Source organism: Oncorhynchus mykiss, chromosome 8, assembly GCF_057628025.1.
Source record: "Oncorhynchus mykiss isolate SJ-2025 chromosome 8, ASM5762802v1, whole genome shotgun sequence".
Classification (NCBI taxonomy): Eukaryota; Metazoa; Chordata; class Actinopteri; order Salmoniformes; family Salmonidae; genus Oncorhynchus; species Oncorhynchus mykiss.
Window position 1 is genome coordinate 73,976,019 of NC_143029.1, and position 25,450 is coordinate 74,001,468.

General features: G+C 42.4%; 3 protein-coding genes across 4 annotated transcripts; 1 reads left to right on the top strand and 2 right to left on the bottom strand.

The window, feature by feature from the left end:
• Positions 1–168: 168 nt before the first annotated feature.
• Positions 169–5,286, bottom strand: LOC110530492 (5-beta-cholestane-3-alpha,7-alpha-diol 12-alpha-hydroxylase). The gene has a single exon (XM_021613629.3). It carries the CDS (start codon positions 2,444–2,446, stop codon positions 908–910), a length of 1,539 nt encoding a protein of 512 aa, XP_021469304.3. The 5' UTR covers positions 2,447–5,286; the 3' UTR covers positions 169–907.
• Positions 5,287–18,424: 13,138 nt separating this feature from the next.
• LOC110530493 (atypical chemokine receptor 2) lies at positions 18,425–20,270 on the bottom strand. Of its 2 annotated transcripts, XM_021613630.3 has the most exons (3): positions 20,136–20,270; positions 19,974–20,022; positions 18,425–19,865 (listed from the first exon to the last, which is right to left on the bottom strand). In XM_021613630.3, exon 3 carries the CDS (start codon positions 19,848–19,850, stop codon positions 18,732–18,734), a length of 1,119 nt encoding a protein of 372 aa, XP_021469305.1. In that variant the 5' UTR covers positions 19,851–19,865; positions 19,974–20,022; positions 20,136–20,270; the 3' UTR covers positions 18,425–18,731. The 2 variants fall into 2 exon arrangements, with proteins under 2 accessions (XP_021469305.1, XP_090038686.1); XM_090182560.1 differs by lacking the exon at positions 20,136–20,270 and having other exon boundaries at positions 19,974–20,113.
• Positions 20,271–20,989: 719 nt separating this feature from the next.
• Positions 20,990–24,908, top strand: higd1a (HIG1 hypoxia inducible domain family, member 1A). The gene is made up of 4 exons (XM_021613633.3): positions 20,990–21,073; positions 21,581–21,655; positions 22,273–22,407; positions 23,114–24,908. The coding sequence occupies exons 2-4, from the start codon at positions 21,586–21,588 to the stop codon at positions 23,203–23,205; spliced, it is 297 nt and encodes a 98-aa protein (XP_021469308.1). The 5' UTR covers positions 20,990–21,073; positions 21,581–21,585; the 3' UTR covers positions 23,206–24,908.
• Positions 24,909–25,450: the final 542 nt, after the last annotated feature.

Sequence of the window (25,450 nt, forward strand, 5' to 3'; positions counted from 1 at the left end):
GGTTTCGCAGTACACCTGAGCATTTCTCAGGGCACATCTATGGGAGCTAGGCTATAGTATTGATCGACACAGTTTCCCAGAGTCCTAGGTCATTGCTCACTTAGCTTCACCTCTGCCAATACATTCAAGGCCACATGTCATGTGCACAATAAGACTTGTATGACAATCAAGGCTTTAAAAGCATATTTTATTACATTTGACAGGAGGAAAAAAACACAAAGATGTAATGCTTAACATTACAATGTTTTTCAAAGAGCAATGGTTCTGTCTTGTTTGCTAAATGAACAAATTAAATAGGCAGTGGCATGGTGTATATAGCCATAGAAGCACTGTGACATACACTGAGTGTACAAAACATTAGGAACATCTGCTCTTTCTGACCGACCAGGTGAATCCAGGTGAAAGCTCTGAACCCTATTAATGTACAATCTGATTCGCTGGGCCTGGCTCCTCAGTGTGTCGGCCTGGCTCCCCAGTGGGTAGGCCCCTGCAATCTAGTACACTTCTTCTCACATCTTAAAATAATTGTCAACTCAACTCCTACATGTAGTTGGTTCTGATCATCTGTGAATTTCTAATACTATCTGTTAACCAGCTTTACAGTCTTTATTTTTTTCTACTCATGTCAGCTTTCCATTTTGCAATGTCTGATTTCCAGCTGACTCAAAACGAATCCTTAAAGATATTTTTTTTGAGAGACAAAGTTGATGATTTCTCCTCTAATAAATACAACAATTATATCCAGTATTGTAATACTGTACCACTTGTTGCTGTACTATGTACTCTAGATAAAGTCATGTTTAGGCGCAAGCTAGTTTATAATAATCAACATTAAATTAACAGCTCGGAAAATTGACATTTACATTCAAAGTGTTGTTAATGGCTGGTTCATGTCAGTCACTCAGTTTTAAAACCTGAGTCTGTATCTAAACTGGATGTCTTTGGTTGGCTGCATGGACCCAAAGCCCCAGCGCTTTATGTCAATATCAGGTATCTTTTCCACTGGGTTCTTGAGCTCAAAGTCAAAGTACGTGAGCATGAGGAAGACAAACTGCTTCAGCTCGTTGGTGGCAAAGAAGCGCCCAGGGCACATGGTGATCCCAGCACCCCACGGCATGTTGTAGTACTTCAACTTCTTCCCACCTTTGTAAAAATCTGTTTTTTTACCCCCCTCTGGGGTCAGGAAGCGGTCGTATTTAAAGGTGAGTGGGTCGGGGTGGACCTCTGGGTCAATATGAACAGCGGTGTAAGGGAAGAGGGCCACCCTGTCTCCCTCTCTGATGCGGTACTCATTTCCGTCAGACATCCTGAGGGACATGTCCTGGAGCACGGCCCTGGTGAGGACAGGGGCAGCAATGAGGCGGAGGGTCTCTTCCACAGCGCTGTCCAGAATGGGCGTCTTCAGCAGCATGTCCCGGGTCAGGTCGATGAGGGGTCCACCGTGCTTCACCTCCTGGTCTGTCTCCTTCAGAACCTCCTCCACCTCCCCCTGCACAGCCTTCATGGCCTCTGGGTGCTTCATGAGGTAAAGGAGAAGCCAGAAGGCAGCAGGGCCGGTGTTCCCCTGGGAAGCCCAGAGGAGGAGGAACATGTACCTGTTCTGCATGAAGTCCTCCATGCCATGCTCTTCCCTCAACTGCTGCTGCTCGCGCACCCAGCCACTGATGTTATCCTTAGTCTTCATCTTCTGCACTGACAGCATGTTCCAGAACAACCTTTTCAGCCTCTCTGCCTCCCTCTTCTCCCCCGGAGGCAGGACCCCGTAGGCCAGATTGGGGAAGAGCTGGTCGTACTTACGAAACTCACGGAAGAGCTCCTGGGACTCCTCTCTGTCGACCTCTTTGGCTTTCTCTAAGCTCCCCGGGGATTTGGGTGTCTCGTTACCAAACAGAGCCAGGTAGCCTGCCCTGAAGACAATATTGTAGCTGTAGTTGAACAGGCCATCCTCATTCCAGGTCTTATTTCTATCATGCTTTGTCCCTACACTGTGCAGCATTAGATTCTGTAGGTTGCTCATCATGGCCTGTGTCATTACCACTAAACCATCCCCCATCAGGTGCTTGTTGCTAGACATCTGCAGAAACTTGTGGTCATTCTCCATGGAGTGGTAACCAAACACTTTCTGCACCAGCTGCTCTGCGAATTTGGTGAAGTCCAGCTTGGCGCGAGCCTCCTTCACGACCGTCCCGAAGGACAGAGGGTCCATGAGGAATGTGAAATATAATCCTCCCAGCTGTATGGTGAAAATATCCCCATGCTTCCTCTTCATTCTCTCCAGAAACATTGCAGTGTCCCTACGGAACTCCAGGACGTGGCCCAGCCAGGGGATTGGGCCCCGGTCCAGTGGGGGTTCCCCGGGTCGACGCTGCCTGAAGGCCCCAAGGAAGTAGAGGCCTCCTAGGACAGAAGCTAGCAAAGCCAGAAGGATTGGAAGCAAAACGCCCATGTTCTTTCCTCTTCGTTCTCACTGAGCCAGTCTGGGGCACAGATTCAATTCCTTTGTGTTGAAGATAGCCATGCTCCTCCCCTTCCCTAAGCACTGTGGGAGTCCCCTTAGTTTACTAAATCACTTTTACAGGCTCAGGAAACCACTATAGACTTTGGTGTTTTGGACTGTTTTAGTCACTTTCTTTTACAACACTCAGCTATGTTCAGTACCGTAGCCAAAAATGTCTAAACTTTTGGAAAGAATATAATGTAAACATTTTGTACCGTACATGGACAGATCTAACCATGCAGTGATGAAACTATGATGTCCTTGTCAGCAGTTAATGAGTAACTAGATTGCGCACTACCCAAAAGTACAGAACAGTCCTTGCTGTTGCAAGTTTGTTGAATCATTAGGTATTAAGGTCAATACACTGATATAATTGCATATTACAGTAAGTAAAATTTGATGTAAAATTGGATGTAATAAATGTATCACTAGTCACTTTAAACAATTCCACTTTATATAATGTATACATACCCTACATTACTCATCTCATATGTATATACTGTACTCTATTCCATCTACTGCATTTTGCCTATGCCGCACGGCCATCGCTCATCCATATATTTATATGTACATATTCTTATTCATCCCTTTACACTTGTCGTGAAATTGTTAGATTACTTGTTAGATATTACTGCACGGTCAGAACTAGAAGCACAAGCATTTCGCTACACTCACATTAACATCTGCTATCCATGTGTATGTGACCAATAAAATTAGATTTTTGATTTGATTTAAGTGTTAAATATTTAGAAATGTACAATAATTGTGTTTAATAATCCTCCTTTTACATACAGTATTTGAAATATAGGATTGATAGTCCCCGTGTCCTTAATGGTTTGAGTTCAAATACAAAGAGAGACCGGGGCTAAAAGTAAAACTTTTTGCCTTTTGTTTATTTATCAAAAGATTGTTTGAGTTAGATAAATACAAATATTATACACACAACATACATGTCTCAGCTACCATTACACACATACCAGTCTGTCATGACTTCCACCGAAGTCGGTTCCTCTCCTTGTTCGGGCGGCGTTCGGAGGTCGGCGTCACTGGTCTTCTAGCCATCGCCGATCCACTTTTAATTTTCCATTTGTTTTGTCATGTTTTCCTATACACCTGTTTCTCAATTCCCTCATTTAGTGTTGTGTATTTAACCCTCTGTTCCCCCCATGTCTTTGTGTGGATTGTTTATTGTACGTGCTTGTGCACATGTTGACTGGTGCGCGACTGGTTTTGTTACCCATGTCTTGTTATTCATTATTGTAATTAATTTTATCAAAGTTAATGGCTAAACAATGTATACATTTAACTATAACTATAACTAATTGAATTCTACCCTGTTTTACTATATCTGATTTATAATGTGTGTGTGTGTCTAAAGCAGTGCTTCTCAATTATTTTCTGTTACGCCCCCCCTAGGAAGAAGTAAACATTTCGCGCCCCCCAACTCTCCGCCGCGACTGGAAATAGTATCATTTGTCTATAAAATTGTTATAAGTACATCTCTGCATAACATTGTATCCATTGTATTTGATACTGAAAAATAAAATAAAATATAATCAATAAATAATAAATTCAAATTGATCAGCAACATTAACTCTATAAAACAAAAATGAATAAAACAATTTGTGCTGATTTTTAAAAAATCTAAATGAGCACAGCTTTTCGAAGAGGGGTTTGAAGCATGATACGGCAACTCTCAGCTCCTGCTCAATGTTTAGCTGGGACCTGTACTTGGTCTTCAGTGCAGCAACAGCAGAGAAGCCAGTCTCACAAAGATAAGTTGTTGCAAAAGGAAGAAGAATGCCCATGGCCCTCTGCCCTAAGAGTGTATACTGCCTCTCCAGAATTCACTCAGTGTCTGTGATGTGAACCTCAGTCTCAATGTGGAGTCAGACATCATATCATTGAACTGGTCCTCCTCTGCAGAGCTGAAACTAGTTGGAGTTGGTGCATTGAAAGGATCTCTCACCCAGTCATATTGGGAACTGTTTTCAGGAAAGTACTTTTATTTTTGCAGCACTTGCGTCATCCAGCATGACAGTGACCATGTCTAATGCCGCAGGCAGTATCAGCTCCTCTGCTATGGAGTGTTTTTTTTTTAACTGTGCAATTTGGTACGCCACCTTATATGATGCTAACAGTGCTCGCTGGTTTACTGAAGTAGCATTCACAAAGCGGGATGATTGTTGGCAATATTCTGCAAATTTTCGCTGAAAAAACTCAAGCGGCTTATCAGCGTGATTGGGGTGTAATGTCTTTAAGTTACGCCTTAATTTATTTGGCTTGATGCTGTCCGCTGCCAACATTTTTAGACACAGTAAACATACCTGTCTTTCCTCGTCTCCCACCGTAGTCACAGTGAAGCCAAGCGCTACATACGCTTCGTCATATTTCCTCGTCTTAGCTTTCGGGAGACTTACGTTTGTCTCAATATCTCCGTCTCTCTCCGCCTTTCTTTTCATCCCTGTTAAATATTTTTCCATGGTGTCTCTTAAGGGTTTGTTATCTGCACTTCATATCTCCTGCTCTGTGATGTGTGCTCTTGTTCGGTGCAACAAAAAAACTACTCCCTGCGGCAAAAAAAGCATGTTCCCCGGGGTCACATGCGCCCCTCCTGGCATCGCTCCGAGCCCCCCCAGGGGGGCGCGCCCCACTATTTGAGAAGGACTGGTCTAAAGTAAGCAAAGAGAATCATTAACCTATGTTTGAGCCAACTCAACTATAACTCTGTGGCGATCAAATAAGACACCGAGAGCCCCTCCAGGTTTTCCGTATCTGGAATTGTCTGCTAAGTGGTAATAAACTATGGTGAGACTTCAGGAGATAATCCAGATATATTGTGTGTCATGTATGTGCGCTAGTAAGTTGGAATGAACTTTTGAACCTGCTTTGTTCTGGTCGAGAGGAGGAGATACCTTTTATAACCTATGACGTCATATGTGAAATATAAGCTGTTGTACATGGTTCTATGAGCAGCGTGCTCCGAGAATAAATACTATTGGCTAATTTTAATAGACTGGTCTCTGTCTATTTCATGCAAATAAGGATCTTACAAATTCTTAGAAACAGACTGATGATTTTAATTGAATTGGTTAATGAACACATATAGGAATTGTTAAATTCCTTTGACAATTAGACCGTTGGTTTTGCTATTAAACTGCTCCGGCTATTACCTAGTTCTGCTCTCCTGCGTCTGACTTCCCTGCCACCGGTTACGCACCCCTTACACAGTCATTTACAATTCAACCAAGAGCGGCGGAGGTGAAATGTTACAATTGACCCTATGGATGGAGTTAAATGTAACAGGCTGCAGGATTAGATGTAACACTGTCTTCAATGGTAAAAATTATGGGTAATTGTCCCCCACTATGAAAGTGAGGGGGACTATGGATCTGTCTCTGTCCGTACATTAGTAAAAGGATATCTAGTCAGTTGAACAACTGAATAAATTCAACCAAAATGTGTCTCCGTAACCTGAATCAGAGAGGGGGGCTGCCCATAAGAACCTATAAACTCTGCAAATTAGACTTTTTGTCCCCTACCAAACTTTGAACAAGTATATCTCCTGACCCGTTTTCATTAATAGTAATAATAGTAATATAATAGTGAAGAGATCAACACTATGAAATAACACATATGGAATCATGTAGTAACCAAAAAAGTGTTAAACTTCTTCAAAGTAGCCACCCTTTGGCTTGATGACAGCTTTGTACACTCTCAACCAGCTTCATGAGGTAGTCACCTGGAATGCATTTCAATTAACCGGTGTGCCTTGTTAAAAGTTAATTTTTTGAATTTCTTTCCTTCTTAATGCGTTTGAGCCAATAAGTGTTGTGACAAGGTATAGGTGGTATACAGAAGATGGCCCTATTTGGTAAAAGACCAAGTCCATATTATGGTAAGAACAGCTCAAATAAGCAAAGAGAAATGACAGTCGATCATTAGTATAAGACATGGTCAGTCAATATTTCAAGAACTTTGAAGGTGTCTTCAAGTGCAGTTGCAAAAACCATCAAGCGCTATGATGAAACTGGCTCTCATGAGGACCGCCACAGGAAAGGAAGACCCAGAGTTACCTCTGCTGCAGAGGATACATTCATTAGAGTTACCAGCCTCAGAAATTGCAGCCCAAATAAATGCTTCAGAGTTCAAGTAACAGACACATCTCAACATCAACAGTTCAGAGGAGACCGCATGAATCAGGCCTTCATGGTCGAATTGCTGCAAAGAAACCATTACTAAAGGACACCAATAATAAGAAGAGACTGGCTTGGGCCAAGAAACACATGAAATGGACCGGTAGAAATCTGTCCTTGAGATTTTTGGTTCCAACCGCCATATCTTTGTGAGACGCAGAGTAGGTGAACAGATGATCTCCACATGTCTGGTTCCAACTGTGAAGCATGGAGGAGGAGGTATGATAGCGTGGGGGTGTACTGCAGCGCTAGCTGTGCCATCATCAGAGTCCCTGGGTTCGCGCCCAGGCTCTGTCGTAACCGGCCACGACCGGGAGGTCCGTGGGGCGAAGCACAATTGGCCTAGCGTCGCCCGGGTTAGGGAGGGCTTGTTCGGTAGGGGTGTCCTTGTCTCATCGCACACCAGCGACTCCTGTGGCGGGCTGGGCGCAGTGTGCGCTAACCAAGGTGGCCAGGTGCACGGTGCCTCCTCCGGCGCATTGGTGCGGCTGACTTCCGGGTTGGAAGCAGTGCTTGGTTGTGTATCGGAGGACGCACGACTTTCAACCTTCGTCTCTCCCGAGCCCGTACGGGAGTTGTAGCGATGAGACAAGATGGTAGGTACTACATTGGATACCACGAAATTGGGGAGAAAAAGGGGTAAAAAAATAAAAAATAAAAATAAAAAAAGAAATTAAAACATTTTTTTTTTTTTATGTAATTATGTAAATGTTTCTAAATACTATATAAAAAAGCATACACTTTAGGAAAGGGGTAAATTGTAACATGTGTTACAACTGACCCCAATTACTAATTTGAGTGTAATCTGAGCAATACTTTATCATCAACTCTATCAATAAAAATACCTCTTCATATTGCTATAAATTATATATGGTTTATATGTAGAATATTTATGAGTACTCCTAAAACTTCTCAGGTATGTAGACACTAACCAATCACTAGCACATTGAATGACAGCTTTCTACCTGGCTTTCATATTTGAGTTATTTAGCTGTTACACCTGACCCTGTGTTACTTTTAGCCCCAGATTCCCCTAAGTACTTTTACAATACATTCAGATCTCTATCTTGTGTGTGATAAAAACAGTGTGTTCTTTTTTCCCTCAACAATGTTACAGGCAGATGACATCTTTACCACGTATCAAGGTACGCTTTATCTAAAAGATAAGTATATTGTGAAAAACTGCTCTCTTCCTGAAAGGGAAACTAACTCTAGGCCATTGAAATCAACTTTCAGGGAGTTTCATATTTACTTACATTGTAACTGATTTTTTTTTTTTTTAATTAAACATTGTAACATGAGGATGTTAGCATAAGAATGACCAATTCATAACACATTGTTGGATGTTCTGGATATTTGTTAATACTGTCTCTAATACCACAATGTCTTTCTGAACATCACAAATGTAGGTGCCATAACAATTTAGAAAGAGGAATTGATGTGCTGCTGAAATGTAGAAAACAGGAAAAGTATAATATTTTGGATCGAAAAATAGTAATTTGTGAAACATTGAAACACTCACCCTCCAAGTTTACATTTCACTACAGTGTACGTAGTATGGACTCATTTGGATGTGTGAAAGTCCATGGACTTCAAACCCTAAAGACATCCTCCAACGATTGTTTTACTTTTACAGTTGAAAAGCGATATCCCAAGTATAAATACAGTAAAGTACACACGTTAAAGGGTCAAATACATTTTGAGCAAAATAGTGTGTTTTAGACAACTGCAAACTTCAAGGCATTCAGGAGTTGGTCTCATTGTATTTGTGTGATGTCACCGGCCTCCCACCTTGCTTGAGGAACACTAGAGGAGCAAAAGAGAACAACCCTACATTTGTGATGTTCAGAAAGACATTGTGGTATTAGAGACAGTATTAACAAATATTCAGAACATCCAACAATGTGTTATGAATTGGTCATTCTTATGCTAACAGCCTCATGTTACAATGTTTAAAACTTGTACCACGTCATGACTTACTTGGACCACCTTTAGAGATGCGCCTTTTAAGTAAATCAGCTGTTAAATGACTAGAAGAGGTCACTGGAGTGCCACTTTAAGTTTAACTGTGGGGTGGCAACGTACTAAGCATGGACTTCCTTCACCATGATAACACTTTGAAACCCTGAGTGATGATTGAGGAAAAGAGAGAATACCATAAACATCACACTATACTATCTTGTCAGCGAGGAGCTTAGAAACACATAATTTTAGAAAGGATCCGCGTTAATTTCTCTTGTGACATGCCGCCCCCATCTGTCCAAAAATGATAGTATACATTTGTTTTGCTATTGATACACACAGCGAGGCAGGGCTTAACATGAACACGCCCCCGAGTAGGATACAGCCATAGGGTACTCCCGTTACTCATATATTTTAAATGACTTACTTTATTCATAACCCGACAACTGCTGTATTCATTTTTTTATTCATTCTATGAACACTTAGGATAGGCTTGGCTGGTCATTTTTCATACTTCATACTTACGTCTTAATCAACAAACTACATCATTCCTAAAAACCCTTTCATTCGAAACGTAAAAATATTAGCATGAACAGATAGACTGTCGCATGGAATGTACGTCTCGATTATCAGCCAAAGAGACGATTAGAGTGGCAGAATAAGTATCTTTCAAATAACGTGTTGTTGTGACCGCCAAGTAAGTTAAATACGACATGTGAGGCTGCTGAAAACGTTTATTGAAACGACCAAAAGTGCCAGTTGTTTGCAGCGGATACCGCCAAAGTTTGACTAATTACATGGGAGTAATGTGAATACCCTACTGCTGTACACTACTCGGGTGTGTGGTTACGTTAAGCCACGCCTTGCCATGTGTATCTATACCACCATTGATCATACATTCTTCTTTAAATAGGGGCCACAGAAAAAAGGTCCATGTTGTTTCCATGTTGTAGTATACTCTCTTAGAGACTATTTGTCAGTGATTGTGTCCTGGCAGGAATTGGAGTGGAAAGTCTGATGGGTCAAAGTTGCATCCTGTTTTGTTCCATACCCCTATGATGAACATTGAAGTACCTCTTGGGGAAACAGGAATTGAGACGTCTCTGTGACAAATTACTTACATAACACAATTCTGTAGCTACATTGAGATGTGTACCAGTTTTATAAACTATTATGGTGAGTGACAATTGTTGTATTATTCATTACACTGTGTGATATCCAAAAATATAAGTTCAACTAATAAACATCTTTATTGTCAGTATCTTGACAATATAACCCCTGTATATGATATCAAATTATTTTGAAAAGGATCTGAAGGAAAACTTGAGTTATTTTGTCATGGGACATGCCATCTGGCCAAAAATGATAGGGTACATTTATTTTGCTATAGATACACACAGCGAGGCAGGGCTTAACATGAACATGCCCCCGAGTAGGATACAGCCATAGGGTACTCCCGTTACTCATAATTCTTAAATTACTTACTTTATTCATAACCCGACAACTGCTGTATTCATTTTTTTTATTCATTCTATGAACACTTAGGATAGGCTTGGCTGGTCATTTTTCATACTTCATACTTACGTCTTAATCAACAAACTACATCATTCCTAAAAACCCTTTCATTCGAAACGTAAAAATATTAGCATGAACAGATAGACTGTCGCATGGAATGTACGTCTCGATTATCAGCCAAAGAGACGATTAGAGTGGCAGAATAAGTATCTTTCAAATAACGTGTTGTTGTGACCGCCAAGTAAGTTAAATACGACATGTGAGGCTGCTGAAAACGTTTATTGAAACGACCAAAAGAGCCAGTTGTTTGCAGCGGATACCGCCAAAGTTTGACTAATTACATGGGAGTAATGAGAATACCCTACTGCTGTACACTACTCGGGTGTGTGGTTAAGTTAAGCCACGCCATGTGTATCTATACCACCGTTGATCATACATTCTTCTTTAAATAGGGGCCACAGAAAAAAAGGTCCATGTTGTTTCCATGTTGTAGTATACTCTCTTAGAGACTACTTGTCAGTGATTGTGTCCTGGCAGGAATTGGAGTGGAAAGTCTGATGGGTCAAAGTTGCATCCTGTTTTGTTCCATACCCCTATGATGAACATTTAAGTACCTCTTGGGGAAACAGGAATTGAGATGTCTCTGTGACAAATTACTTACATAAGAAATTAAATGCTGTGGGCTGAGATTCGTAGCAGTTTTATAAACTATTATGGTGAGTGCCACATTTTTAAATATTCATTACACTGTGTGATAGCAAAAAATAAAATTCAACTAATAAACATCTTTATTGTCAGTATCTGTTACGGTGCGTGAATGAGGACCCAAAAGCGAATCAACTTAAACAGAGCTTCTTTAATTACCAAACATAGGTAGGCTCAGATGGACCGGCAGATTCCGACAGGACAGGACAAGGTTACAGCAAACATGACGACAGTCTGGTTCAGGCATGAATGACACAAACAAACAAGAATCCGACAAGGACAGGAGCAGAAACAGAGAGAGATATAGGGACCTAATCAGAGGGAAAAAAGGGAACAGGTGGGGAACGGGGTGAATGGGTAGTTAGAGGAGACAAGGGACAGCTGGGGGAAAGCGGGGGAGAAAAGGTAACCTAACACGACCAGCAGAGGGAGACAGGGTGAAGGGAAAGGACAGAGACAAGACAACATGACAGTACATGACAGTACCCCCCCACTCACCGAGCGCCTCCTGGCGCACTCGAGGAGGAAACCTGGCGGCAACGGAGGAAATCATCAATCAGCGCACGGTCCAGCACGTCCCGAGAGGGAACCCAACTCCTCTCCTCAGGACCGTACCCCTCCCAGTCAACTAGGTACTGATGACCACGGCCCCGAGGACGCATGTCCAAGATTTTACGGACCCTGTAGATAGGTGCGCCCTCGACAAGGATGGGGGGGGGGGGGGAAGACGAGCGGGGGCGCGAAGAACGGGCTTAACACAGGAGACATGGAAGACCGGGTGGACGCGACGAAGATATCGCGGAAGAAGAAGTCGCACTGCGACAGGATTAATGACCTGAGAGATACGGAATGGACCAATGAACCGCGGGGTCAACTTGCGAGAAGCCGTCTTAAGGGGAAGGTTCTGAGTGGAGAGCCAAACTCTCTGACCGCGACAATATCTAGGGCTCTTAGTTCTACGCTTATTAGCAGCTCTCACAGTCTGCGCCCTATAACGGCAAAGTGCAGACCTGACCCTCTTCCAGGTGCGCTCGCAACGTTGGACAAAAGCCTGAGCGGAGGGGACGCTGGACTCGGCGAACTGAGATGAGAACAACGGAGGCTGGTACCCGAGGCTACTCTGAAAAGGAGATAGCCCGGTCGCAGACGAAGGAAGCGAGTTGTGGGCGTATTCTGCCCAGGGGAGCTGTTCTGACCAAGACGCAGGGTTGCGAAAAGAAAGACTGCGTAAGATGCGACCAATAGTCTGATTGGCCCGTTCTGCTTGACCGTTAGACTGGGGGTGAAAGCCGGAAGAGAGACTGACGGAAGCCCCAATCAAACGGCAAAACTCCCTCCAAAATTGAGACGTGAATTGCGGACCTCTGTCCGAAACGACGTCTGACGGAAGGCCATGAATTCTGAAAACATTCTCGATGATGATTTGTGCCGTCTCTTTAGCAGAAGGAAGCTTAGCAAGGGGAATGAAATGAGCCGCCTTAGAGAACCTATCGACAACCGTAAGAATAACAGTCTTCCCCGCTGACGAAGGCAGTCCGGTGACAAAATCTAAGGCGATGTGAGACCACGGTCGAGAGGGAATAGGAAGCGGCCTGAGACGGCCGGCAGGAGGAGAGTTACCGGACTTAGTCTGCGCGCAGACCGAACAAGCAGCCACGAAACGACGCGTGTCATGCTCCCGGGTGGGCCACCAGAAACGCTGGCGAATGGAAGCAAGCGTACCCCGAACGCCAGGGTGGCCGGCTAACTTGGCAGAGTGAGCCCACTGAAGAACGGCCAGACGAGTAGGAACGGGAACGAAAAGAAGGTTCCTAGGACAAGCGCGCGGCGACGGAGTTTGAGTGAGTGCTTGCTTTACCTGCCTCTCAATTCCCCAGACAGTCAACCCGACAACACGCCCCTCAGGGAGAATCCCCTCGGGGTCAGTGGAGGCTACTGAAGAACTGAAGAGACGAGACAAAGCATCAGGCTTGGTGTTCTTAGAGCCCGGACGATAAGAAATCACGAACTCGAAACGAGCGAAAAACAGCGCCCTGACGCGCATTAAGTCGTTTGGCAGAACGGATGTACTCAAGGTTCCTATGGTCAGTCCAAACGACAAAAGGAACGGTCGCCCCCTCCAACCACTGTCGCCATTCGCCTAGGGCTAACCGGATGGCGAGCAGTTCGCGGTTACCCACATCATAGTTACGTTCCGACGGCGACAGGCGATGAGAAAAATACGCGCATGGGTGGACCTTGTCGTCAGAGAGGGAGCGCTGAGAAAGGATGGCTCCCACTCCCACCTCTGACGCGTCAACCTCGACAACGAACTGTCTAGAGACGTCAGGTGTAACAAGGATAGGAGCGGATGTAAAACGATTCTTGAGGAGATCAAAAGCTCCCTGGGCGGAAACGGACCACTTAAAGCACGTCTTGACAGAAGTAAGGGCTGTGAGAGGAGCTGCCACCTGACCGAAATTACGGATGAAACGACGATAGAAGTTCGCGAAGCCGAGAAAGCGCTGCAGCTCGACGCGTGACTTAGGGACGGGCCAATCAATGACAGCTTGGACCTTAGCGGGATCCATCTTAATGCCTTCAGCGGAAATAACAGAACCGAGAAATGTGACGGAGGAGGCATGAAAAGTGCACTTCTCAGCCTTCACAAAAAGACAATTCTCTAAAAGGCGCTGGAGGACACGTCGAACGTGCTGAACATGAATCTGGAGTGACGGTGAAAAAATCAGGATATCGTCAAGGTAAACGAAAACAAAGATGTTCAGCATGTCTCTCAGGACATCATTGACTAATGCCTGAAAGACAGCTGGAGCGTTAGCGAGGCCGAAAGGAAGAACCCGGTATTCAAAGTGCCCTAACGGAGTGTTAAACGCCGTCTTCCACTCGTCCCCCTCCCTGATGCGCACGAGATGGTAAGCGTTACGAAGGTCCAACTTAGTGAAAAACCTGGCTCCCTGCAGGATCTCGAAGGCTGAAGACATAAGAGGAAGCGGATAACGATTCTTCACTGTTATGTCATTCAGCCCTCGATAATCTATGCAGGGGCGCAGAGACCCGTCCTTCTTCTTGACAAAAAAAAACCCCGCTCCGGCGGGAGAGGAGGAGGGGACTATGGTACCGGCGTCAAGAGCTACAGACAAATAATCTTCGAGAGCCTTACGTTCGGGAGCCGACAGAGAGTATAGTCTACCCCGGGGGGGGGGTGGTTCCCGGAAGGAGATCAATACTACAATCATACGACCGGTGTGGAGGAAGAGAGGTGGCCCTGGACCGACTGAACACCGTGCGCAGATCGTGATATTCCTCCGGCACCCCTGTCAAATCACCAGGCTCCTCCTGTGAAGAAGAGACAGAGGAAACAGGAGGGATAGCAGACATTAAACATTTCACATGACAAGAGACGTTCCAGGAGAGGATAGAATTACTAGACCAATTAATGGAAGGATTATGACAAACTAGCCAGGGATGGCCCAAAACAACAGGTGTAAAAGGTGAACGAAAAATTAAAAAAGAAATGGTTTCACTATGATTACCAGAAACAGTGAGGGTTAAAGGTAGCGTCTCACGCTGAATCCTGGGGAGAGGACTACCATCCAGGGCGAACAAGGCCGTGGGCTCCTTTAACTGTCTGAGAGGAATGTCATGTTCCCGAGCCCAGGTCTCGTCCATAAAACAGCCCTCCGCCCCAGAGTCTATTAAGGCACTGCAGGAAGCTGACGAACCGGTCCAGCGTAGATGGACCGACAAGGTAGTGCAGGATCTTGAAGGAGAGACAGGAGTAGTAGCGCTCACCAGTAGCCCTCCGCTTACTGACGAGCTCTGGCCTTTTACTGGACATGAAGTGACAAAATGACCAGCGGAACCGCAATAGAGACAGAGGCGGTTGGTGATTCTCCGTTCCCTCTCCTCAGTCGAGATGCGGATACCTCCCAGCTGCATGGGCTCAGCACCCGAGCCGGCAGAGGAAGATGGTAGTGATGCGGAGAGGGAGGCGACGGAGAGCGCGAGCTCCTTTCCACGAGCTCGGTGACGAAGATCAACCCGTCGCTCAATGCGAATAGCGAGTTCAATCAAGGAATCCACGCTGGAAGGAACCTCCCGGGAGAGAATCTCATCCTTTACCTCTGCGCGGAAACCCTCCAGAAGACGAGCGAGCAAGGCCGGCTCGTTCCAGCCACTGGAGACAGCAAGAGTGCGAAACTCAATAGAGTAGTCTGTTATGGATCGATTGCCTTGACATAGGGAAGACAGGGCCCTGGAAGCCTCCTCCCCAAAAACAGATCGATCAAAAACCCGTATCATCTCCTCCTTAAAGTCTTGATACTGGTTAGTACACTCAGCCCTTGCCTCCCAGATTGCCGTGCCCCACTCACGAGCCCGTCCAATAAGGAGAGATATGACGTAGGCGACACGAGCAGTGCTCCTGGAGTAAGTGTTGGGCTGGAGAGAAAACACAATATCACACTGGGTGAGGAACGAGCGGCATTCAGTGGGCTCCCCAGAGTAACACGGCGGGTTATTGATTCTGGGCTCCGGAGATTCGAAAGCCCTGGAAGTGGCCGGTGGATCGAGGCGGAGATGGTGAACCTGTTCTGTGAGGTTGGAGACTTGGGTGGCCAGGGTCTCAACGGCATGTCGAGCAGCAGACAATTCCTGCTTGTGTCTGCCTAGCATCGCTCCCTGGATCTCGACGGCTGAGTGGAGAGGATCCGAAGTCGCTGGGTCCATTCTTGGTCGGATTCTTCTGGTACGGTGCGTGAATGAGGACCCAAAAGCGAATCAACTTAAACAGAGCTTCTTTAATTACCAAACATAGGTAGGCTCAGATGGACCGGCAGATTCCGACAGGACAGGACAAGGTTACAGCAAACATGACGACAGTCTGGTTCAGGCATGAATGACACAAACAAACAAGAATCCGACAAGGACAGGAGCAGAAACAGAGAGAGATATAGGGACCTAATCAGAGGGAAAAAAGGGAACAGGTGGGGAACGGGGTGAATGGGTAGTTAGAGGAGACAAGGGACAGCTGGGGGAAAGCGGGGGAGAAAAGGTAACCTAACACGACCAGCAGAGGGAGACAGGGTGAAGGGAAAGGACAGAGACAAGACAACATGACAGTACATGACAGTATCTTGACAATATAACCCCTGTAGTATATGAAATCACATTATTTTGAAAAGGATCTGAAGGAAAACTGAGCTATTTTGTCATATGGCCAAAAAATACCATGTGGTTTGAATATTATTGACTGTCTTCTAATCTAGCGGATATTTTAGAATAGTTCAATCTCTTTGGGTCTACTTATCAGTGATTGTGTCTTGTCCTGCTGTCAGGAATTAGAGGTCACAGTACTATGGTCCATGTTGTTTGCATATTATTGACATTATTGTCTTCTAAGAGACATTTTAGAGTTATTCAATTGGGTCTACTTTTCAGTGATTGTGTTCTGTCCTGGCAGGAATTGGGGTGGAAAGTCTGATGGGTCAAAGTTGCTTTCTTACCACTATGACCTTAGAATACCTCCTCGGGATTAGTCTGTTACAAATGACTTTTAAACAAAATTTAAAAAATCTGATGCGGTAGACTACATTGAGATTTTTAGCAGTTTTATACATATATCCCTTGAATATGGTAGATATCCTCTACCTAGATACAGTGCATTCGGAAAGTATTCAGACCCCTTGCAAAGCTTTTTTCAGGTCTTTCCAGAGGATGTTAGATCGTGTTCAAGTCCAGGCTGTGGCTGGGCCACTCAAAGGACATTCAGAGACTTGTCTGTGTGCTTAGGGATATTGTTCTGTTGGAAGGTGAATCTTCATCCCACTCTGAGGTACTGAGTGCTCTAGAGCATGTATCCATCAAGGACTGCTCTGTACTTTTGTAACAGTACTCGTCTTGCGTTGTGTACAATCAGTCATCGACACGGAACTCCAACATGTAGCACCAGTCATGTAGCTTTATTCTGATAAGAACGACACAAAATTGCACGTCATGCAATGCACATCTCACCATCCAACTCTGCACTCACGCACGCTGGTTTGGTGCTTGTTCACTGGGGTAGTTACCAAAATAATACAATTACAATATACAATATATATTTAACAATGTACCTGATAAGAACGACACAAAATTGCACGTCATGCAATGCACGTCTCACCATCCAACTCTGCACTCACGCACTGTTCAAAATATATGAACCCCCCCACCAGACACAGTAAGTTGCTAGCTAATACTGGCGGGAATTCTCTACAACAAAATGCACAACAAATATTCTCCAAAAACCGCTGCATCTTATGTGTGATGTTCGAATAACATTTACAAACAATTTGATGTAAATTGTACATTTAAATCATCACTTGAGAGTATAAAAATCACTTTTGATGTACAGTGCTTTGCAACCAACAACTTACCGCTGGTTTGGTGCTTGTTCACTGGGACGATTCTAACTGGAACATCCCCCCTCGTAAGCAAGCTACGCAAACCAGCCAATAAGATGCCATGTTGAGTAGGTGAAGGCAAGACAAACGCAAACCAAAAACCCATTGGCTTAACAATAAAGTGGCAAGGGGAATCACCAATATAACCCTGTTACAGTTTGCTCCGTTCATCTTTCCCTTGATCCTGACTAGTCTCCCAGTTCCTGCTGCTGAAAAACATCCCCACAGCAGGATGGTGCCAGGTTTCCTCCAGACGTGAAGCTTGGCATTCAGGCCAAAGAGTTCAATCTTGGTTTCATCAGGCCAGAGAATCTTGTTTCTCATTGTCTGAGTCCTTTAGGTGCCTTTTGGCAAACTCTAAGCGGGCTGTCATGTGTCTTTTACTGAGGAGTAGCTTCCGTCTGGCCACTCTACCATAAAGGCCTGATTGGTGGAGTGCTGCAGAGATGGTTGTCCTTCTGTAAGGTTCTCCCATCTTCCCAGAGGAACTGACAAAGGCCCTTCTCCCCCGATTGCACAGTTTATCCGGGCGGACAGCTCTAGGAAGAGTCTTGGTGGTTCAAAACTTCTTCCATTTAAGAATGATGGAGGCCCCTTTGTTCTTGGGGACCGTCAATGCTGCAGAAATGTTTTGGTGCCCTTCCCCAGATCTGTCCCTCGACACAATCCTGTACGGACAATTCCTTCGACTTCATGGCTTGGTTTTTTCTCTGACATGCACTGTCAACTGGCGGACCTTTATAAAGACAGGTGTGTGCCTTTCCAAATCATGTCCAATCAATTGAATTTACCACTGGTTGACTCCAATCAAGTTGTAGAAACATCTCAAGGACATGATTTGCATCTCAAGGACAAACATTTGCAAACATTTCTAAAAACTTGTTTTTGTTTTGTCATTATGGGGATTTATGATTTATGAGGAAAAAAATAATTTAATACATTTTAGAATAAGGCTGTAATGTAACAAAATGTGGAAAAAGTCAAAGGGTCTGAACACTTTTCAAATGCACTGTACATAGCCCTGATTTAAAAAATCTGTACTGGCATTATGAAATTATGAGTTACAGGAAGGGAGGACACCACTTTATCCTTGTAAGATAGCCAAGAGGTTTAACTGGTGTCACACATATGCTGAGTGACTTTATTTTATTTCTTCATTTTATTCAGTACACTGTGTGATAGCAAAAAAACTGCTCAACTATTAAACATCTTTATTGTCATGTATTTTGCCAATATATCCCCCCCCCCCCCTATTTGTACAATGATATACTGTATATGAATACAAGGAATAGAAGGACACAAACACACTGTAAATAGAGAGTGATTGTAAATAATCCACTTAACTTCCCAGGTATAGTTAACATGTTATAATGTAAACAGTTAATTGTGCAAAGCCATTTCAACTCTTATGGAGGATTATCTCTGCTCTGTGTTTGTTGGTTGATGAGTATTATTCTCTAGGTAGCTCTGAACTGCTTGTAACTCTATCACTCCACTCTGAACTGACATGGACTTTGTGCTATCGGAGCACTCCAGCACATACTCATCACTGGTTCTTCTTCTGCATTTCCCCCCACACATCGTAGCAAAGCCCTTCCAAACCCTCTTGTTGACAAAGGCATACACAATGGGATTTACAAAACCATGGCTATAGGCAATGACCTCTGTAACCTGAATGGCGAAATCCAGATGTAGGCTTGTGGCACAATTAGAAATCACATGCAAGTGTTGCAAGGAGTGTAAAAAGGACACAATGTTGTACGGGAACCATAACACAAAAAATACCACAACAACTATCATGACCAATTTCAGACTCTTTCGTCTCGGTCCCACTTTAACCTTCGCTACAGCACAGCAGACTCGCAGGTAGCAGAAGAGCATGATCAGAAAAGGTGTGAGAAACCCAAAGACGTTCAGCTGAAACTTCATGAGAATCTTCCACAGAGGCAAGTGATTTTCCTCTCCAAAAGGGTACATGCAAATCTTCTGGCCGTGAAACTCTTGTTCCTGAACGAAGGTCCAATGTGGAGCTGCTGCTAAGATGGAGAGGCTCCACACCACAAAGCTCACTAAGGTGTTTTCCATAGGTGTACAGTGGTTCCAGCTGGAAAGAGTCCATACTACACCTAAATACCTATCCACACTTATACAAGTGATGAACAGGATACTGCTGTACAAAGTAGTGATGTAAATCGCAGTAACTGTCTTGCAGGAATCATTGCCAAATATCCATTCATTGTGGGCATACACTGCCCAAAAAGGGAGTGTTAATGCAAACAACATATCAGAAATTGCCATATTCATAGGAAATGTTTTTCTATGATGTTTGGATTTGATTAAAGTTGAAATAAAAAGTATATTTACTATAATGCTGAGGGTGCAAATGATAATGTAAGAGACGGGTAGAAAAATTCTTCCAAATACTTTGACGTGTGCTTTTTCACAAAGTCCAAAGCCATCCAATGGTTCATCTCCATAGTCATAATAATGGCTGTAATTATAGTCATCACTCAGTTCGGGGATGTTTAAATCCATTATCCTCTTGTATATCTAAGGAGGAGAAATGTGAAATACAGACGTCAGACAGATGATATACCGTCAAGAAGAAGAAACAACTTTCCTCTATGATGTTTTATGCATGCAGTAGGGTAGGCTTACCTCTGGAAAAAAAGTGTTTCTGAAATCCTAAAAGCCAGTAGTTAAAGTTCTGTTCCAGCAATACAAAAGAGCATTTAAGTAATAAGCACTATAGGTATGACAAAGTAAGCAGTTTGTCTGAAGTAAGAAGGCATTCCTCTGTTTCCTGGTATTTGTCATTACCTCTTCCTCTTACGTATAAGAGGTATGTAAAATCCTGTTGTTTTTTTGTGCTCTTAATGGAAACTCAAAATACAGCATCTGTTGAACTCAACGACTCAACGATTTACCTCTAGACCTATACCTCTATAGACCTAACTTGAATCTATTTTATGCATAGATAGGGTATAGACGTTTATTATTTTAAATATTTAAAACATGAACCATCTGTGTTTTTAGTCAATTCTATCAATGTCTATAAACCTATGATAGATATTTGAGTTGTGTAAGATAATCATTTCATGCAAATCGATTCACAGCACGAGATCCAAAATAACTAGCGCACATTCTGTTCTAGCACGTGGGGAATGCGCACATTGGATGAGACAAGCTATTTTAACACACCGCGCCTCCCCCCCCCCCCCCCACCCGTTTAGTTTTGCACTCTGGGAAATGGCGTTCCAATAAACTTTAAGACGACGTTTAAAATGTAAGTAGCTCAAAAATAAATGTATACTCTGATCCTTAAATACATACATACACATGTGTATATCATGGAATTAAACACGTTTTTTTGGAGGTATATGCTCCGTCAAAACCAATTTTGTAATTCCCCCCGAACTACAATTCATACAGATTTTATTCTGGGAACGATTTAGTTTATTTGCAACTCGAGTTTATTATTTTCCAGGGAAAGGCCATAATAAAATGTACCATTAACAAGGGATAATAATCAAGAGATTGAACAAATTAATTTAAAAAGGTTGAGAGGTTTTTATTGGCTAAACGTGTGAGATAATTCAATGGAAAAAGACAGCCTACGTCACGTGTGTGAAAATGTTACTTAATTTTGGACTGCTGTTTGAGTAGCTCGATGTAAGGACAGCGCGTTGTCTATTTGGTGTGTAGCGCATACATAATCAGTCCGGATCCATTATCTTCAATAGAAGTTTGACAAAACGGTAAGAATAAATGTTAATTCTAATGTCGGATGTTGTCTTTATTTAGGGTATCACAAGTGATATTTACTATGAAACAGTTCCCTTTGACTTTCAATCAAAAGTGTCCTTGACGTGGGAACTCTTATATAGCTAGGCCAAAAGTTATTCTGTATTCAATTATCACATTGCTTTAATATCTGATATTAACTATTAGGTTACATCCTGACAGTCCTTGAAATAAGTCGACGTTTTACTGTATTTCCCAAGAGAACACCATGTTACTGATATCTGAACTTCTACTTCAAGTTATTGATTACGTTTGTTGTTGTAGGTTTTACAAGCTCAAATAGGCCTACTGAGACCTATAAGTATGTCCCAATATTTTCCAATAGTATGACTGCTAATAGCATATTTAATGTAATTATCTGTGTCGTTGATGTAGTGAGACAATCATTGTGAATAACGTCTTTGGTAGATTTATGTTATAAAGTACAGTACCTCTGAGTAATTATACTTTTCTGGTTTCAGCCAAGATGTCTGCATATGATGAAGAAGAATCTAAGTTTATGCGAAAGGTGAAGGAGAATCCTTTTGTCCCAATAGGTGAGTAGTATAAAATGTTGTATGTAAACCCTGGATTGCTGATGCAATGTATTGGCCATATTGGCACTCCCCAGAAGAAGCAGTCTCCATAGGAATGATTGCAATTCTACAGTGCTTTAATTAAATGTTTCAAGGACAAAATTACATGTATTAAGTATGTTGTTGTTGTAGTGCGGACAGTAACATTAGAACTTTATAAAAATGATACTTTAAGGAAAATGATAAAAATGATTTTTAGCTCACATAATATGTAAAAGTATGCATTAAAGTCTCTGTAATAGAATGAACATGGCAAAAACAAATGTAGACATTGACAAATTAATTTCCATTGCTACTAAAATATTTTTTTACGACGGTGGGGGATTGCCAAGATGGTGGCTTTAAAACAGTGCCCCATGTCAGTCATCTAGTGTATACTACCAATAATTTATATACACAGCACACACAACCACACCTGTAGCCCATATCCATCATAGTTTTTTCATGCACCTTTATGGAACTGAAAATTGGTTGTTTTTTATTGATGTAGATATTGACTGTATGTCTTCAATTGCCATTGTCCTATATGTCCAGTCATCCTTTATATTGTGTACTAAGTTAACTTTTTTTTTTTTAAGGAATGGCAGGATTCTTTTCCATTGTGGGCTACAGACTTTACAAGTTGAAGAGCCGTGGAGACATGAAGATGTCAGTGCACCTTATCCACATGCGTGTTATGGCCCAAGGATTCGTGGTGGGAGCTATGACCATTGGTATGTACAGTATTACAGGCTGTTGGACCCTGTTGACACCTAGGGGCTGTTCCAGAATGCAGGATCAATAAGTAAGCCAGGTAGCAAACTGTCCCAAAAATAATGAAATAACTTAATATTTTTGAGAAATATAAACTTTAAATAATTGACTTGACAACCCATATTCAAGTTTAGCATTCTAAATAATTTTGAAAATCAAGAGCTATATTTATCAAAGTTCGCTTGGTAACTTAATGGTCCTGCTTTCTGGAACACCCCACTGGTATTAAACTTGAAATCTGTATTTGATGACATGACCTTTAAATGTGTCATGTGTCCACATTGTGATTGGATGAGGTTGTAATGTTATTTAACGTTGCAGGCACCAGTTTTCTGGCACATGCCAAATTGAAATATTTTAGCACAGTGTTGTAAGGTTTCTGGTGAAATGTATCTGTCCCAAAACAGATTTGGCTACTGATCAGATCGCACAGGATGTGGAAACTGTTATTTTGATACATTTTTATTCTAGATGTAAACTAGTCTTAAAGCCTCTCACGATGCAGATGTCGTCATTATGTTGCTATGTTACATGAAAAAGTATACCGTATGAAATTATGTACACTTTCCTATTTAATAGTTACAGCAGCTCCAATACAGTGTAATATTTTATGTACCAGTTTTGGAAATTATCTTCATTTAACATTTTCTTCCCTCTGTTTTTCAGGTGTCATTTATTCCATGTACAAAGACTACATTGTGAAGCCAAGAGAAGAACTGAAGGCATTGCAACAGCAGACTGCATTTCAACACAAATAACCTGATAAATGAATATGGACTCTTTTGGATTGATATTTTGTATGTCCCCTTAATATTACCTCAGTTTGCCATAAGTTGTATATCTACACCTTTCCCACATATAACACACCTGTTAATGTACTAGGTAGTTTTAAGGAATTCTCACTCACCAAGAATGTCTACTGCACTCTTTTTAGACGAAGATGCCATGCCTTACCTCAACTCAGTTTTGAGTCTCCATATCCTCAAAATGTGTGTGTTTCCTGAGGGTTGTCACTTTGATGAGACATAGATATGAGCCAACTGTAACTACCTGAGATGGTATTGCATCTTAGTGACACACAAAACATGACGTATGAGATTATTGTGAATGCAAGTCTGTTGAAGGTACGTGGTTGACTAGAGGACAATTGGTAATGGAAACTCACATTCTAAAAAAACATTTTTTAGATTTTAGGAGAACAATATTTTGGGATAGGTCACAGGATGTTGTATGAAATATTTATTGGATGTTAGTTACATCTGGTTATCAAATGAGGAGCAAACAGCCATTTGATGCTATAAAACGGGTACTCTTACCCTACGAGATCCGAAGCCTGCTGGTTCTATTCTACCTGACAATTAATTGCATGCACCTATTGTCCCAGCCTCTGATTAAAGGGGAACAATTAAAAAATACAGTGAAACTGGCTTTGAGTTTGAGGGCTATATAACATGCTCTGGATCAGCAAAGGATATTGGGTAGTTTGAGTTGAAGTGACTGTGTTGGTACAAGACAGCCAGCTGTTATTAGGACACAGGTCTTGCTCAACCACCACTATTCCAATCGTCACTGAATGCTTTTCTGGATTTCCTTTGAAGGGTATTTTATTGTATTTGTTTTATTTTATTGGTTGATTATTACATTATTTAGATTCACTCTATTATTAAAGCTGCGATGTGTAACTTTTTGAGTGACCTGACAAAATTCACATAGAAATGTGAGTAATCGATATGTCACTCATTGACAGCAAGTCTAGCTGTAGATCTGTTCTATGTGCACTATTTCTATGCTTTCCACTTTTAAGTTTCATTTTTGTGACTTTTACTTTCGGTTTTGTGCACCAGCTTCAAACAGCTGAACATACAATATTTTTGCCTATGTGAAAATACATTTCACAGCAGTTTAGAATGTACAATGATTCTCTACACTATACTTGCTTGTTTTGTCACAAACTGAAATTGGACAAACTATTGGAATTTTTGCGATTTCTGCATAGTAAATCTTTATGTATTGTATTTTACCAATGAAAAATGTGTTGCACCTTACTATTGTCAAATGGCCTTTACTTATGAGTGCAATAAAGCATCACCCTAATAGGTGGTAGTGACCTGTGACCTGAAAATAGGAGAGGCTAACACACTCTATTAGGTCTGGCACTCGGACTACCTAAATCAGGATCTCAAAAGAGATCCTTATGTGATTTTTGTTTTCTGATAGAAGCTTAATAAATTGATATTCTAAGAAAATGGTCTCACACAGCTAATGGCTGAATTGTTTATACAGAGTAAGTACTGGGCAGTAGGCCTATAATCATAACTTTGATGGAACTGCATTTAAGGCATTATTGTCTACAAACTGCTGAAATTTTACCCATCTATGTTATAAGTCATTCTCTCCCAATGTTGAGTGCACTGGAACATATTCATCAACAATAGTGTGTGAAATAAATACAAATTATCAAGTGTTGTGTATGACAATATGACTTTAGAAAATCAGTCAGAAAACAATATTAACCCATTTCATCACACTCATTCTAATGTACCTTGGATTATTATGGGTTTCAATAATAACTGTAGACTGATAATGCTGAATGCACAGGCACACAGGTTGCCAAAACAAAATGGTCATGTGTTTGATTGAATGACGTAGGTCTACTGTATGTCTATGATTTGATCATCCAGTATGTCTGGCAAAAACATCAGACCGGACACGGGGCCTGGTCCTCTCCCCGCCTCTTGACCCTGTTGCGCCGTGCGTGCCTCCAAGGAAGAGCATGTTAGCATGGAAATGATAGCATTCGATGGGACTAGGAAGTGCATCGCCACTACCAAAACAACAGTCCATGCCATTCGGGATCTGTGGGGGACGTCCACACTACCGTTGAAGTTAAAATTCAAGATGGTTAAGGGTTAAAACCTCTTAAGGATCTGACCATTTTTTTTTTCAATTTTCGCCTAAAATGACATACCCAGACACAACAGGGGTCCAAACTGTAGCTCCCAG